We start from the raw sequence: 16435 nt of genomic DNA, 5'->3' as shown, positions 1-16435 counted from the left end.
ATTGTCTGTCCAGACAAGTGGATGAGATGGACAGAAACGCGAGGAACTGCCTCCCTTTAACGAGTACCATGCTCTTTGTTTCCGGTATACTCAACTTGGCCTTACTTCCCCTTCCCCCCATGTGTATTGGTTGGTGTTATTTCAGGTCCTTTCAGCAATCAGGAGATGGCAGAGTGGTTCCAGGCCGGATACTTCACTATGTCGCTGTTGGTCAAGAGAGCCTGTGATGAGACTTTCCAGCCGCTGGGAGACATCATGAAAATGTGGGGCAGGGTTCCCTTCACTCCAGGTCCAGCACCGCTTCCACATCTGGTAATTATGTGACAGTTACAGTATTCAAACAGTCTTGTAACAAATGGAGATTGAACTATTTTTGATTCAGCTGCTCTGTCTTGGAGTTCCAGGTGCTCCAAGCACCAAAGTTGAACCTTCTGTTAAATTACCTTTTTTTAAGAGGAGAAAAGGCACTCAGTTTAAAAATGTTTGGTTTGCCATGTCTGTCGCTGGAAGGTTTGGTCCTGTGATGTGTATTTCACAGTCACTATACTACAGGCATTGTTTGTAAATGTTGATCTCTGTCTCGGTATTTTTTAGTTGTTTCAGTTCAGAATCCAACTTTTACATTGCTTGCATTTGCAGTATGCTACTAGTGTTGTTATTAAAACAGAATCGTTTATTTCTAAACACAGGGCGAGCTGGACCAAGAGCGGCTGACTAGACAACAAGAGCTGGCCCTGATCCAAATGCAGCACCTTCAGTATCAGCATCTTTTAATACAGTAAGACTGCCAGTCCCAGGGATCTTCCAGTGCCTGTGTTCTGCTCTGCCTTTTAATCATCTGGGTTCAGCTTCTTGTCACAGTTTCCTTGGGCAGCTGGGGCTGGGAGTGCTTCACCTCCAGCAGCAATAGTCTGTGTCCCCAGACACCAGAGGCTCGATAGCCTACAGGATTAGGACAGAGCGTGGGTACCTCAGGCACACTTTTCAGAGTCTGGTTTGGTGTCATGCATAGCTGCTTCGGTGAGACCTACTGTATGGGTAGCTGTTATGGCCAAACTGAATCCCAGCTGTCCTTGTAATGCAGTTCAGGCGTTTTGGAGTCAGGGGAAGACTTACATGTCTTTCAAACTGGAGATGGAGAGGGCAGAACTTACTTTTGGCCTGCTTGCTCAGCTTTTTGAATATCAGTGGAAGGTAACGGCTAGAGAAAGCAGTTTGTCATCCATTTTTGCCCAAGTTGACAGTTGTTCAGTTCTGGCGAGTTCCTGACAACTTCCTTTGTAGGAGCTTGGAGGAAAATAAGCAATCAGATAGACTGTGTGTTTGTGGGTTCCTGAAAGCATGTGCCATGAGTATGATTTTTGGATACTGATTGTTACCTCATGATTTGTTGAGGCAAGAGCCTGCCCCTGTCCTAGGGGATGCCTTGACATACTGAGGAAGAGATTGATCTGTATAGGTGGACAGTCATCATAGCCAAATTAATTGGAACAATCTGTATGTAACTTATAGAAACAGGGAAGTAGTGTCGCACAGCTTACAAGGGGAACATTGGACAGCAATAACCAGTTGACATAGTTAAGGGTGAGGAGAAATTTGGTTGTGCTCATGTGGGCCGATTTGTTGTATTTTTATTCTTTCCAAGGCCCCATCCTGTGGTTTCCTCTAGTATTTAGCATGTACATTATGTAGGTCAGTGGGCATTAGTCCTGGAGAATGAATCAGTACGCAACTTCTGCAACTTGGGCATTATATAAGTAAGCAAGTGAACAAATACCAGTGATTCTCTGCTTCTCTTTTGAAGACAACAATATGCACAGGTGCTGGCTCAGCAGCAAAAGGCCGCCCTCTCATCCCAGCAGCAGCAGCAGCTCGCTATTCTCTTGCAGCAGTTCCAGGCCCTGAAGATGAGGTGAGTTAGCCCAGACTTGAGCTGAATACCATTCTTCCTCTGCTCTGACGTGTATATAGTGATAGTCTTGTCAGTGGTACACCCTACTCAAGTTTGCTGATGTTTGAGCATTATATATTTTAAAGGTTGTATGGATATGAAACAGTTGCGGGATGTCGAATGCTTCTTATGTATGTAGCCTTCACTTCAGAGAATGTTTATGAAAACGAGGAGGAAAATCTTGTGGTTGAAATGGTACCTTTTGGACAGAGGTGTTGTGCTGGTAACAGAAAGACTTTGCCAATTGTGTTCCACAATACTAGGTGCTTGTTCCTCAAACTAGCCTCTAAGCAGCAAATGCAAGCCTGTAGCAGTATCTGCCTTAGCTCCTGACTTGGCAGCAGGGATGGGATGAGCAAGAACTCTGCAAACAAGTAGTATTGTCCACATCATATTTTTGTTTTAAATAGAGGTGTGGAAGGAAAGGAGTGTGTTACAAGTTACTGAATCTCATGCGAGTTCAGAGCACTCTTCTCCCTGGAAGTGGCATGTTGACTCTTCCTGTTGGTATTGCAGAATATCTGAACAGAACATGATGCCACCTGTTACAAGGTCTGTGTCAGTGCCGGACACTGGCTCAATATGGGAACTTCAGTCAGCTTCACAGCCTACAGGTAAGATGCTTAGCACCTGTCAGATACGTTGAGAGAAGTTCATGGACTAAAAGCCAGCGTCTTTGAGACAATTGCTCCCTTTTGTTGCTAGGGGAAACTATTTCTGTATCAGTATGTTTAACTGCTTCAGGCTACTTTGTCTTGCAGTTTAAATTTGAGAGCTGTGAAGAATATGGCCATTTTTCCTATGGTTGGAGTAAGCCTTGATCCAGAGGGATTGAATGTTACATTATAAAGGTGTTCTGCTCTGATGGGAGCAGTTTAAATAGCTGGTTTGCCTGTGGAATTTTGTAGGACACCCAGCCTTGCTTCAGTAATGGACAAGCCTCGTTCTACAGGAAGATAAAGTGGCCTTCTACTGACTAAGACTAATGTATTGTCATGCTTTTAGTTCATAAAATATAGTAACTGCGTACACAAGACTTTCCCCTTTCAGTTGTTTTTCGTTGATGTGCTTATTTTTGCTTGTCAATGTTTGTTTTCTTCACTATCTAGTCTGGGAAGGAAGCAGTGTCTGGGATCTCCCCATTGATACTGCAGCTCAGGGACCAGCTCTAGAACAACTTCAGCAGCTCGAGAAGGCCAAAGCTGCAAAGGTCAGAAACTGTTTTGTACTGTAAGAAGTTGGGATTGCTCTTTCTGCAATGTAGCTGTGTGTCTTGAGCTAATGGAAGACTATTAGCTCTTCAATCTTCAGGCCGCTCTGTGCAATTTTGATTAGGTTTTCATGGAAAATACCATAAAGAGAATATGGGTTATAGAAACCAGTTATGAAATCCTTGTGGACTGCTGTTTGGAAACCATTGCTCTTGGAGGTACTACCGACCTCTGAAGTAGGGGTTATATTTTTTATGCTTGTGATTAAAAACTCTTCACCAGCCACCTCTGTTTTAAAATGGGATCATCAGGAGCTGTCATGCCAAACCCTGAGCAGGAGCGGGTAGCTGTTCTCTTAATACTTGCATCTTTTCACCAGAATTGGTTTGGGGAATTACAAGAGTCCTGTTTGTCAGGCTTGTTTTACACTTACTCTAGTGTTAAATAATTTGTGTAAGTTTGAACCTGTATGATTCTGTACACTTCCTGAAACTGATTATTTTATGATGACTGCAAAGCAACTCGCTACTAGCTTCTAAAGTCAGAGGTTATTTTAAGGAGCTGATGTAGAAAGTCTGACTAGAGAACTGGTGTTCGTTACAGAACAGAAATTGTCAGAAATTTTCTAGACTATTTCAGCAGTCTGAGCCCGGTAGGCAGCCAGCTGATAGGTAAAATTATAATTAAGGGAGAGCATCTGTCAGAGGCTTCATCTGTTATGTTGTTCCTGTAATCTCAGCAGAGTTGCCCTAAGAAACGGTGTAGGAATACGTTACCTGCATCTGAGTATAGTTTTATGTGAATTGTAGCTAGAGCAAGAGAGGAGAGAAGTGGAAATGAGGGCCAAACGAGAGGAAGAGGAGAGGAAAAGGCAGGAGGAGCTTCGGAGGCAACAAGAAGAGCTACTTAGGAGGCAGCAGGAAGATGAGAGGAAACGACGGGAAGAAGAAGAACTGGCCCGCAGGAAGCAAGTGAGTTTCCTCAATGTAGTTCATCTCTAATTAATTTTAATACTTTATAAAAACTCACTTTAAGAATCCTGTGGGGTCTAATTAATCTTTGGTAGGTGTGTATGAAGACAGTTCTAATATTTTTCATGTGAGTATATGAAATGATTTTTCTGCTCTTGATTTTAAGAGCCCAGATTGCAATCTGAGAAATGGGCTCTGATGGTTCACTTAAAGATAGGTACTTGTTTGTGAGCTGAGAGGCTTTATTCCATGTGGAATATTCCCTCCCAACTTCTTAGCGTCAATACTAGACACTAAGATTAGTTGCCCAGTTATTGTATATTTAATCTTTATTCACCATTTATGCAGTCTAGTGTTTTGATAAGGGTATGTTCTGGAGCAGACTGGAGCATGAGCAGCTGTTTCAAGTGAATAAAATGTAGAGGGCTATAGTGGAAAAAGGGATGTAACATTTAGCTCTTTTCCCCTGTGTTTTTTTTTTAACTTAGTATATAATTTTTTTGAATAAATGATTATCTGGGTTATGTCGTAGAGTCTGTCAGCTTTATTTTCTTGAGTTGATATTTGGGAAAGGGAGGTAGTTTGGACAAACAGATGTGTTAAAATGAATGACGTGATCTGTGTTGCAGTAGGAGAATGAATCTAGGAGTTGTAGTGTGTCCTTAATTTTACAAGAACACAGAACGGAGACATTATTAGCTTGACGTTTCTAGCATTTACTTCTGAACTTTGTATGGAAGAAAGATTAATTGATCCTTAAGTGTCATGGGAGGGAAAGGCAGTGTAAGTTAGTTTTTACTCTGCGTGTGAAGGATAAGGGCGAGCGCATTGAGGTTGTTCGCCAAGGAGTTAGTCAATAAACGCTCTGTAAAGTAGCACATGAATAGTAGGTGGAAGTAATGAACAATTTTGTCCTTTGTAATATTTGCTATGTGCCTAGGTAGACAGTCGTAAAGCGCATTTCCTGATTCAAGACTCAGACATTTCTGAGGAATCCTCTAGGGTCTTTAGTTTTACTTGAAAGTTAGTCACAGACCTCCGTTCACTCAGCGTTTGGGTTTTGTCACTGAACATCTCTTTTAATCAACTACAGTGTGATATGTAGTTAGCTTTCATGGTATCTCTAAGAATCAAGTCTGTCAATGAATGGCTCCTTGGTTTAATACGTGTGCTCTGTGTACAGCAAGTCGTTATGGTATACAGTGGAAAAGCATCCTTTGATGCTCGAGTTCAAGCTTTACTGCAGCACTAAAGCAATAATATGCTCAAAAGTTTTAACTTTTGAGTTAAGTTGCTTTAGATCTGTTTTAATGATAACTAATTTTTCAGCTGATCACCTGGTAACTCAATGTGTTTCATCCATGGTGGCTTCAAATAAATAGACTTGGGTTGTTTCTTTTCAGACTAACAGTTTTGCTACTGTGTATAACTACTTAGAAATGTCCATTAAATTCCAAAGTGTTTCGTCCGCTTTGGATTTGTACAGTAAACAATATGATTCTCCCTTTTCTGAGATGTCATGGGAAATAATTACTTACAAGGAGGAAGCAGAATGCGGTCGAAAAGCGGTAACAGCAAGTATCTTAGTTCATTACCAATGGAATAATTGCCACAATGCTTAATTCTGAGCAATAATGTCTTGAAAAGGTAACAAAAGAGTTTAAGCACTTCTCTGGAAAGAGAAAATAATATTGTATTCTGTATTTAAAAAAACAACAAACTGGTCTAATATTTGAATCTGACTTTTGTACTGGAAGGCATTGTAGAATCAGGGATGAACTGATTTATTAGCATGGATTTATACAGAGGAGATGATGCTTAACAAATTTGATTAACTTCTTTTGAGGAGATGACAGTGAGAGCTGAGAGGGGTGAAGCAGTAGACTTAATCTGCCTGGACTTCAGGAAGGCTTTTGATGTAATACTGCATAAAAGACTAGTATATAAGGTTAGTAAATATGCTGTTGATGGTGAATTCTAAATAAAAAAAAAAACTAATAGAAATTCAATTCTGTAGGATGAAATGTCATACCAAATGTTGAATCCAGTTCTGTTCATAGTTTTCATCAATTACTTGCACTGTAGAATTGCAAACAGTAATGCCCAGTTTGTGTAACTCCTGTATTTCTTTTTTGTTTCTGATCTGATATTTCCTCATTTGTAATGATTGTTCACTTTCAGGAACAAAATTTGAGGTTTAATAATTCGCTAATAATTGTTTTCTCTGAATTGTATCTTTAGTGCTTTCTTTAAAATACCTGGTTCAAAGATGAGAATCAAAAAACTAAAAGATTTTAAGCCCTAGAAACATAGACAAGCAGAGTTGCAGGTGTTACTAACTACAAAAAATTTTCTGATAGTTTATTTAAGAATCCAGAGTCTACTGAAATGAGGCTTGCTACTTAAGGATTTTCTGCAAGATTATAAATATTTTAAGATCTGAAATAGGTTGTACAGCAAGATACGTGTGCTGGAAAACAATTATTAGAAAAGATGCTAATGAATATTTGGATTCTCTTGGAGCAGGGAGCCATGAATATGGGAGCAGTAAGAGCCAAAGGAATGAGTCTGTTTCCCATACAAGTCAGTGGCAGAAAGCTGGAGAGCTTTGAATGGTTTTGGTCACATGCTCAAACAAAAACATTGAATAATAAGAAGATACAAAAGTAAATATTAAGACAGCCTTTTCTATAGCTGTGAAAAGTAGGAAAAAAGAATTACATCAGCCATGTGGTTCCCAGCTTTTCATAATCTTGCAGAATTTTTTCCTCACAGTGGTACAGCACTGTTCATCTTTAGTTCTCTAGGAGAGAGAAGTCTTTTTTTTTTTTTTTCCAAATTGCTGTCATTCACCAGTGTCTCTCCTGGCATGCCTGAGCACGAAAGAGATCCCTGCATTTTTATTAATGACAATTCCAGCCTCATTTCCCAAAGGGAAAGTAGGGCAGAGATGCCATTGAATCGCTGTCATAAAGGAGGACGTGGTGACTTTGTGCATCTCTCAGGTACCACGTTTAATGTCAGTGAGTAGTGGCGAACAGCCCCCCAGCCTGGCTGGCAGCTCGGCATCCCCAGCTGAGATCCTGGTGTGTGGTCTCCAGCCGAACAAAGCAGACTGGCACACCTCCAGCCTCCTCAGTAGGCTTTTCAGCAAAAGAAAAAAGCAGGATTTTTTGTACTGGGGACACTTGACGATTGTGACTTGGCTGCATGTGTCCAGTTAATTCAGTTACAGGCCCAAGTAACAAAATGGTCTGGGTGTTGGGTGTTGTGCTTGAAGCTTTTGTGAATATGACAAATCAAGAACTTGATTAATGAGAAAATGACTCACAGGCTGCTGTTTTATGTCCAGCTAGTAGAAGGAAAACTTACACTTATTGCACTTACATTTAGTGCTAAACCACTTAAGTGATATACAGGAATATTAATTACTTCTTGGCTTGCAGCCAGCAGCTCTTCAGTGCCACAGGATTGCTCATAAGAACAACGTTCTGTCTACTGACAGTTATATTGTAAACATCTGAAATTAGCCATTGTCAGAGAGAAACCTGGTCCAGTTGTTCAGTGAGCTGGATGGCAGTTTATCTATGCTGTATGTATATGAAGGTTTGGTATCAGATTTAATAAAAGCGTCTTAGATTTCAAAATTAACTTCCTTGATTTACCAGACTTCAAAACGTATATCCATGCTGCGCAATTAGTCTCCCTTCATCCTGGGGACAATGTATTGCTTATAAAAAAAAGTTGTAAGAGTACGATTGCACAGTACTGATCATTCCAAAGGAAAATGTATTTGGGAAAGCTTGAAGAAGTTCCTGTCCAAAAAGTGTAGGGTCTTTAGGTTGAGCTGCTAGGGTAAGGCAGAAAGTGGAGAGAAGAACAGAAGGGATGAAAAGCAGGGTGGCCTTGACACAGTTGCCGGACTTCAGAGACGGGAAAAGGCAGCAAAAACCCAAGGCTGTTTTATACAAGGGCAAGTCAGAGCTGGGGGAAGCATGGCACAGGCGTGCTCCTGTTAACAATATACAGGAAGCCAGCAGAAAGCTGGTTGTGCCTTATTCCTCCAAAAAGCAAGGAGCAGAATGGAAAATTTTCTGTTTATGTTGATCTTCAGAGGAGTAGGAACGGGTGCTGATGTTTATTTTTGAGTTAAGTAAACAATTTTGCCACTTGTGAAGCAAAACATAATGTATTGGAAGCTATTTAAATAATTTAGGGATGGCCAAAAAACCATCATTTATTGGAAGCTATTTAAATAATTTAGGGATGGCCAAAAAATCAAAGTCTTCAAGAGACCTTTCGTTGCCCGTAATATTTAAACAGGAATAGCCCAGTCAAACCCCGTTCATCAAGTTCCACGTCTCTGGGACTTCCAAAGGTTCCAGGGTCCTGAAGTGCGCTGGGCTTCTTCAGCTTCTGTCTGGAGACATGGTTTGAGTTTTGCAGTGCACTTGATTAGAAACTCCTATAAGTAGGAAAAGCTTCCAACTTAAAGCTGATGGCCCCAAAAAAGGAATTATTGATACCCACACATTAAAATTTACCTGTATGTTCAAGTATAGTTAGTACATCTTGGAAAGAGTAGTCTCACCCTTTATCATTCTCAACACCATTATTTTTAAAACCAAAGATAGGCAATGATTTAATGTATTTCTTTTTTCATTAAAATAATGAATTCATGTATGAGATGCACTTTACATCAAAAAACTTGTTAACTTGTGGGTCTGTAGTGTTTAATGTAGTTGTTTTGGTAGTGCTTAGCTTGGAGCTAAGGAGCTTTTCTTGAGGCCGTATTATCTGGTGAGACCGTGTTGTAGTCTGTGTTCTGATGTGGATCGTCAATAAAATGGCATTTATAGGTTGACATTGTGTTCCCAACTCCAGGAGGAAGCCCTGAGGCGACAGCGAGAGCAGGAAATTGCACTAAGGCGACAGCGGGAAGAGGAGGAGCGGCAACAGCAGGAGGAAGCACTTAGAAGATTGGAAGAGAGAAGAAGAGAAGAGGAGGAAAGACGGCAGCGAGAGGAGTTAATTCGTAAACAGGTGAAAAATGGCAGAAAAGGCCTAATATATTTAATTATGGAAGCTGCCAGAGTGAACAAGCTTTGAAACTTGCATCCATGCCTGAGACACCATCAGTTTTGGTGGAGGAAGGCAAAGCTTCTAGACAGCATCAAGTAAATGAAAAATAGGTTGTTTACCTGTATCCTGATTTCAGACGAAATAATCAGAATCTGATCTGCCCTTTGGAAAACATACCTGTGTTGGATGAGGGTTTTCCTTCGTGTTTGAGCCTTAAGAATGGCTTTGCAGCACAGTATTTCTACTACTTTCTTCAGAAGAAAGGCAGAGTACAATACCAGTGTAATAATTTGCTTTGAATTGTCACTCTCTGAGCCTTTACTATAGAATTATCATCATAACATCATCTGAGATGATCAGTTTTGCCAGTCTTTCCATACTATGCCAAGACTATACCCTCTATCAAAGTTTCAGCTTTTTTCTTACCTTTTCTTGTCTTGTTGTTAAGAGGATTTTTTTCCCCCAGGATCAGCTTTAGAATTCCATATTGGGGAACCTGAGCTTCCAGTCCCCTAATTGATACTGTCACAGTCCCTAAATCAAACTAGTCTTGAAACACGATTGGCTTCACATTAACTTCCAGGTCCATTTCAGAATTGTCAGTTATTATTTACAAATCCTTTTTCAAGGCCCGCCCTTATAAGACATTCATCCACTATTTCTGTCCCACCACACAGCCATCTCCTTTGTTAGCAGAAACATCTTTTCCTTTCCAACTCTAGTGTTCAGTAACAACAGTAAACATCACAGTCTTTGTCACGTGTCATCTTCTTTCACGTCAACACCTCTTCTGCCTTTATTCCTGTCAATTTTTATTCCATTGAAACTATAGCAGTGCTTGACTGTAAGCGTAAGCCGATAGAAGAAGCTCAGATTTGCAAAGTGCGTAGCTCCTAGGAGGAGGAAAGTGGTGTGAAATTAGCTGGTCTGAACTAGGGAGATGTCATACTCTCCCAAGTGCCTTGGTGGAACAATGGGAAAGTTACAGTTTGAGGTGATACAGACTCTATTATTGGGCTTTCTTGTCTGAGAAATGTAAAGCTAAATGAACCTAACCTAATCAAGCACAGATTACAGGTATAAAGGTGCCTCTCTGTTCTGTCAGGCTCTCAATACTGGAGAGTAGAAGTAATTTAGATTTTCTAAGTTTACTTAGACTTTACTCTTCTTTATGTCCTGGGAAGGAAGAGGAGGCTGCCAAGTGGGCACGTGAAGAGGAGGAAGCTCAACGGCGACTGGAAGAAAGTCGGCTACGCATGGAAGAAGAGGCAGCCAGACAGCGGCTCGAAGAAGAAGAGCGAAAGCGCAAGGAGCTGGAACTCCAGCGCCAGAAAGAAATAATGAGACAGAGGCAGCAGCAGCAGGAGGCTTTACGACGGCTGCAACAACAGCAGCAACAGCAGCAACTTGCACAAATGAAGGTAAGGGGTTTCTACAATTTAACTTGCTCCTCCGGTTCAGTGTAGTAAGTAAAACCGCAGCCGGATTCAGGGTTGTCTAGACTAGCTTGAACAGAGCAGAGAGGGAGGGATGAACTATCTGGAGAGGGAAGAGGGTGAAAAGTTGACTTTGTAAGTGATGGGAGGAACAAGGGGAAGGTAAGTTGCAAAACCCAAAAGAAAAAGGTTCAGTTCGTAGAAACATACTGGAAGAGGTACAGATCCTGAGTACAGATGTTTGTTCTGCTGCAATGAGCAAGGGCCAGTGCAGAGTTTCTAAAGTTTTTTAAATCAAAATTGATTGCTATTTTTCAGGCAGTTATGTGTTACCTTATTCTTGATATGTTGTGTCTTTGACACTGTGATACATCAGAGGGCAATTGAAAGAAACATACCGTTTATACTTTGAGTGTACTTTTTAATACTTACTTATGCCATTTTATACTTTCCAGTGTTTTGCTAAAGTTTAAAGGTGGTCTTTCTTTTCCCCTGTGCTGTGATCTTATACTGGTTTTGTCATTATTATACTTCAGCGGTATCGACTAAAGCATTTTGTAATTCTTAATGATGTGGTTTTTTGGCCCAGCTCCCTTCATCTTCAACATGGGGTCAGCAATCAAATTCAGGAGCTTGTCAATCCCAGACCACACTGTCGTTGGCAGAAATCCAAAAGTTAGAAGAAGAACGAGAACGGCAGCTTCGAGAAGAGGTAATATGCTAACGGTGTAACTTGTTAGAGTGGACTCAGCTATGTGAGTGCTTAACAGTTGATTAAGTGATTAGAAGGAATAATGAGGATGAAGAATGTTTCTTTGAAATACCAGCATAACTCAGGTAAAATCCCACCTTTCAGGCATAGGTTCAATAACTACTCGTTTGAAGCTTTTATAGCTTCTTAATATAAATATATGCGAGGAAGGGAAACCGTACCCTGTCCTTTTAACCCTAGGAGTATAATATGTTCACAAAACAATATAAAATTATTTCACATCTGTACTGTAATTTCTTTGCAGATATGCACAAGACCAGGGCATTTTAAGGGATGGGATGGGGGGGCAAGTGGTGGTAGGAGAGAAGGTATTCCTCCAAGACCCCAAATGCTTAGCTGGCTGCAGTCAGGATTAGGCAAACTTATTCTGTCCTAGGCTAATGAGCAATTTGTATTTACTAGTTACTAGGGTCTCCCTTTCTAGAGGAAGTGTACTGGCTCAAAAAATAATAGGTCAGCCAGACTCCTCCAGAAGAGAATGAAGTCAGTTTGAAACCAGTTTCCCAGTTAGACTTTTGAATAGTAATGGTCTTCTGAAAGTACAGACAAGCACTTTTGTCTTGCATGCAACAGCAAAGGCGTCAGCAGCGTGAACTAATGAAGGCCCTCCAGCAACAGCAGCAGCAACAGCAGCAAAAATTGTCAGGCTGGGGTAACGTCACCAAACCAACAGGCACCACCAAGTCCCTGCTGGAGATACAGCAGGAAGAGGCAAGGCAGATGCAGAAACAGCAGCAACAGCAGCACCAGCAGCCGAACAGAGTCAGAAATACTACGGTACGTGCAGTATTTATCTAATCAGTATGCGGAGGGAAACAGTACGTGACAGTTCTCCATGTCTGTTTGTTACTCTTCGGCCGGGTCTGGTGCTAATAACCAGGATCTCTTTGTTATGTTTCAACAGCACTCTAACCTGCACACCAGCATTGGGAATTCAGTGTGGGGCTCCCTAAACACTAATCCCAGCAACCAGTGGGCATCTGACCTAGTCAGTAGCATCTGGAGTAATGCTGATACCAAAAACTCAAACATGGGTTTCTGGGATGATGCAGTGAAGGAAGTGGGACCTCGTAACTCGACCAATAAAAACAAAAGCAATGCCAGCCTCAGGTAGGATTTGGGGAAGGAGCTTTTGCAAAGAAAGTCTGCCACTCCTCAGATGATCACTTAGCAGTTATAACATCTTCTTGTGCTTTCTTTTTTGTTCTGTGTCACTCGGGATCTGTTTTGACAACAAAAATAGCTAATAGGCGACTATTCACAATTTATTTTGTCATCTACTTGGAATGCTACTTGGTTCTTAAACAGTGTTTGCATCTTGTAAATTAATGAGTCTTATACCACTGTACTGTATACCATACTGTTGATAAATCTGGTAATTTATAATTTCTTATGTGTTTTCTTTATCTCAGTAAATCTGTGGGTATTACAAGTAGACAAAACAAGAAGGTGGAAGAAGAGGAGAAGCTGTTGAAATTGTTCCAGGGGGTTAATAAGGCCCAGGATGGATTCACTCAGTGGTGTGAACAGATGCTTCATGCACTCAACACAGCCAACAACTTAGATGGTAAGAGGTGGGGAGGAATGTAAGTCATCCACTGTGAGAAACAGTATCCAGTTTGTTTCCTGACTGGATAGTTCTGAGGGAAAGTAATGACATCAAAGTAAGGTTCTTAACGCATTCAGCAAAATGGCATCATTAAACCGTGGTCTGAAGAACTGGCTGCACCATCTTCTCCCTGGTTTTTGTTGGGCTAACTGTTGCGAATCAGTGGGGATTGGAAGTGATTTTAAAGTCTGCCACCTGGAGCTCTGCTGAGGATTTTTGATGGTCGTAGAAGCGTTATCAGGCAGATGGATGAGGATCCGGTTCATGTTTAAGTGCAGGCCAAATTATTGTGTGCCCCTGTGCAAATTATTTTTTTTTTGGTGTGAAACTGGTTGGTTTTTACTAATTCTGCTGAAGGGCACATAGAGGAACTCACAGTCTGAGATCACAAACTGATAGCTCCTTGTAGCAAAACACTGCAGGCCTCCTGCTGCCTCCAGTGTGGACCTGTGCAAATCCTTGTGCTCCTGCACCTGTGCTCTGCAGAGTTGTGGTTCTGTGGGACCCTGGAACCTGTCTGGGGAACCGGTGCTGCTCCGAGAGCCGGGATCACACCTCACACAAGTGCAGTGCCACGGCTTCCCTCCTCCTGGAGGAGACAGACTAGGGCTAACTTGTTGGTCCCTTCTGTGATATCTGGTGTCTGAGGAGAGGCTGTGGCCTTGCAGTGCCATCGTGGGTCTTACATCCACAGTAAGCTTCCATACTTCCAAGGTTGTGCCACAGGTTGTCCTGGTGTCTTCCTGGATTGTGATTTGCTTTGCCCATCTCCACGTCGTAATAAAACTCAGTGCAACAAAGTAAGTCTGAGGAGGAAAAAAAAAAAGGAGGATAAGGAAGGCCTGCAAGTGAGCTGGCCGTAGGGCTTGAGGTGCTTGCAGGTCAGGCCAGCCCCTGTGAGCGTGATCTGCTGTGCTTCAGGCAAAAAGAGCCTGTACTGATGACAGCGCTGAGGAGAGTGCTGTGCCAAATTTAATGCCATTTGGGCCCCACGTTAAAGCTGAGCTTAAAAGCTGGCAGTGGCTAAAGCTGAAGGGCTAACACGCCCCTAGAATTGTCAGTTTATTTTTCCTTCTCATCACACTAGCTGGCTCTCTTCTCCTTGCTTTGACTGCAGAATAGGTGGAACGTTGCACTGTAGGGAACATAAAAGGGGCAAGCTGTTTGCAATCGCTATTAGATTAGCAAATATTTGAAAAAGAAATCCAAAGTTTGTGCTTACTGCATGCATGTGTTCACACATCAACACACGTTCCCTCATGGTCTGCCTTCTTCTTGCAGTTCCCACGTTTGTTTCTTTCCTGAAGGAAGTGGAGTCTCCCTATGAGGTCCATGATTACATCAGAGCCTATCTTGGAGATACTCCTGAGGCCAAGGAGTTTGCCAAGCAGTTTCTCGAGCGCCGTGCCAAACAGAAAGCCAGTCAGCAGCGACAACAGCAGCAGCAACAGGTAAGTCTTACTGCAGTCCTTAGGAGTGTAGAGAGACTCTGTTTCAGTGGGAAGAGTCTGCATTTCTGCTGGCTTGAGAGGAGGATGAGCAGGATTTTACAGGTTATGTGAAATGCAGAGAATAAAGCGGATTTCAGATATTTACTGCAGGCTCAACTATCCTTTATAACCAGCAGTTGAGGCCAGCTGTAGATAAAATAGTGTCTCAGCGTGCTCATCCAGGCTACGCTTTAGAAGGATGCCTTGGGTGGATGCATCAGTGGCTGGTGCTGCCACATGTCAGGTAGAAAGTGCTTTGAGCTCTCCGAATGTTTTCAATATAAATAAACCGAACTTAATTGCACTTTGTAACCTCGCACGTGCTTTGTTCTCTAGGATTCAGTGTGGGGGATGAACCACAGTTCGCTACATTCGGTCTTTCAGACCAATCAGAGCAACAACCAGCAATCGAACTTTGAGGCTGTGCAGAGTGGGAAGAAGAAGAAGAAACAGAAGATGGTTCGTGCAGATCCCAGCTTGTTAGGTAAGTTTTAGAAATTAACGTTTAATTTGGGAAAAGCCTTGTGGACTGTAGAGTTCTTGTTAACCTTAAATGGGAATATCACATGTGCACAGAAAAGGTGGTAGTTGAAGCGTCTTTAGAATTTGTTTCAGTATTATTATTTAGTGATGTAAAAAACTCTTTATCCGTTTCATGGAAAACTTTTTGCCAAACTTTCCCTCACGGAAAGGCCTCTTCAGTACCTTGGTTACAACCCGGAAACCTTTCAGTGGTTCAGGGATGTCAGTTAAACTGCCTTTCTTCTTTTGAGTTCACCTGTGCCTATTTTATTGAATTAACACTAGTTGATTCTTTTAAGAAAAGCACATTTTCTGTTTCTTCATTGGGAACAGCTTCTCGAGGCTTGCCTTTATCCCTCCCTGCCTTTTTACATGAGCTAACCACCCTAGGCAGAAAAGTCAGCGAAGGTCTTCTGGGGGAAAAAAAAAAGTTGAGAAGTGGTCACGAGTATTATTCAGTTGGAGGCAGTGGAGATGATGACATCATTAGTAGTCCTTTTTTTCCCCCCATTAATTAATTTTTATGCGAGGATGGTAGTTAACCAGCCCCTATAGCACTGATGGAAAGGTTTCTTTCAAGTGGCCTGATATGATGTAAAGAAGAAATCAGTACATACAATTAAGAAGTTGCCACTGTGAGAGAAGTAGCACATGCAGCTTCTTAAAAATCAGTACACTCTGTTACAAAATAATTGCAAAAACTTTTAGGTAACATACTGCCACGAGAGGGAGCCAGAACAATTTTCTTAAATCTACTGAACTTTTTATCTGTTGAAGATAATGACTGTGAAAAGCGGTTTGTTTTCTAGCACAGAGCAAGCCTATGTATCAGTCTCCAGGCAAGGAAATGTCAGGTTTGTGTTTCATAGCCTTACACGGGGGAACTTTCCTTTTTCTCATCCTCCATATGGGGTTGGTACAGCCATCAAAATTGAATTTCCGTAGGAAAGTTGCATATGATATATTGGATTTTTACCTTATAGAAAATGTTTCTGCTTTTCTGTGCGCTTTTCTCATGTGCATCGTGTCCTCAGTGCTTAAGGTTAAAAGGTTGGGTAGAAGTTTAGGTGCATCTTCAGCCATCTGCATAGCCCTATTATACCTTTGTGCATTTTCCTGTGGTATTCCTGAGAAGACTGTAAAAAGAGCATGGAAATACATGTAATTGCCACTGGATTTCATAGAGACATGTATTTAGACTTTAAAATAAGAGGTAGAATTGCTCATGCCTCCTGAAATATTGAGCACGATTCCATGCTTGGATTCCGAGTTCACAGAACGTGTATTTCTGGCTCTTGTGCCACATAAGTATGGTGTTGATGGGCACTTCACGCATCAGTTGACTCAAACGCGCTCCCTTCCGAGATGTTGCTGAGACGCATCCCCACGGT

The 16435-nt window shown here is 41.7% G+C and overlaps 1 protein-coding gene across 18 annotated transcripts in view; it reads left to right on the top strand.

Annotated features, from left to right (window-relative positions):
* The window catches only part of GIGYF2 (GRB10 interacting GYF protein 2), a 77316-nt gene that overhangs the window by 59712 nt on the left and 1169 nt on the right, over window positions 1–16435 (top strand). For 10 of the 18 annotated variants that reach the window (XM_054206670.1, XM_054206662.1, XM_054206664.1 and 7 more), the window contains 15 exons: window positions 146–312; window positions 690–778; window positions 1805–1912; window positions 2468–2565; window positions 3061–3161; window positions 3972–4133; window positions 5980–6081; window positions 9018–9176; window positions 10400–10636; window positions 11241–11363; window positions 11997–12200; window positions 12328–12533; window positions 12836–12990; window positions 14314–14483; window positions 14859–15006. In XM_054206670.1, coding sequence (XP_054062645.1) covers window positions 146–312; window positions 690–778; window positions 1805–1912; window positions 2468–2565; window positions 3061–3161; window positions 3972–4133; window positions 5980–6081; window positions 9018–9176; window positions 10400–10636; window positions 11241–11363; window positions 11997–12200; window positions 12328–12533; window positions 12836–12990; window positions 14314–14483; window positions 14859–15006 — 2229 coding nt within the window. The remainder of the gene's footprint in view (window positions 1–145; window positions 313–689; window positions 779–1804; window positions 1913–2467; window positions 2566–3060; window positions 3162–3971; window positions 4134–5979; window positions 6082–9017; window positions 9177–10399; window positions 10637–11240; window positions 11364–11996; window positions 12201–12327; window positions 12534–12835; window positions 12991–14313; window positions 14484–14858; window positions 15007–16435) is intronic. The other 8 variants (XM_054206668.1, XM_054206667.1, XM_054206666.1 and 5 more) reach the window with 5 other exon arrangements.

The sequence above is a fragment of the Rissa tridactyla genome, chromosome 6 (genome assembly GCF_028500815.1).
Source record: "Rissa tridactyla isolate bRisTri1 chromosome 6, bRisTri1.patW.cur.20221130, whole genome shotgun sequence".
NCBI classification, from domain to species: domain Eukaryota; kingdom Metazoa; phylum Chordata; class Aves; order Charadriiformes; family Laridae; genus Rissa; species Rissa tridactyla.
This window is presented reverse-complemented; position numbering and strand designations above follow the sequence as displayed.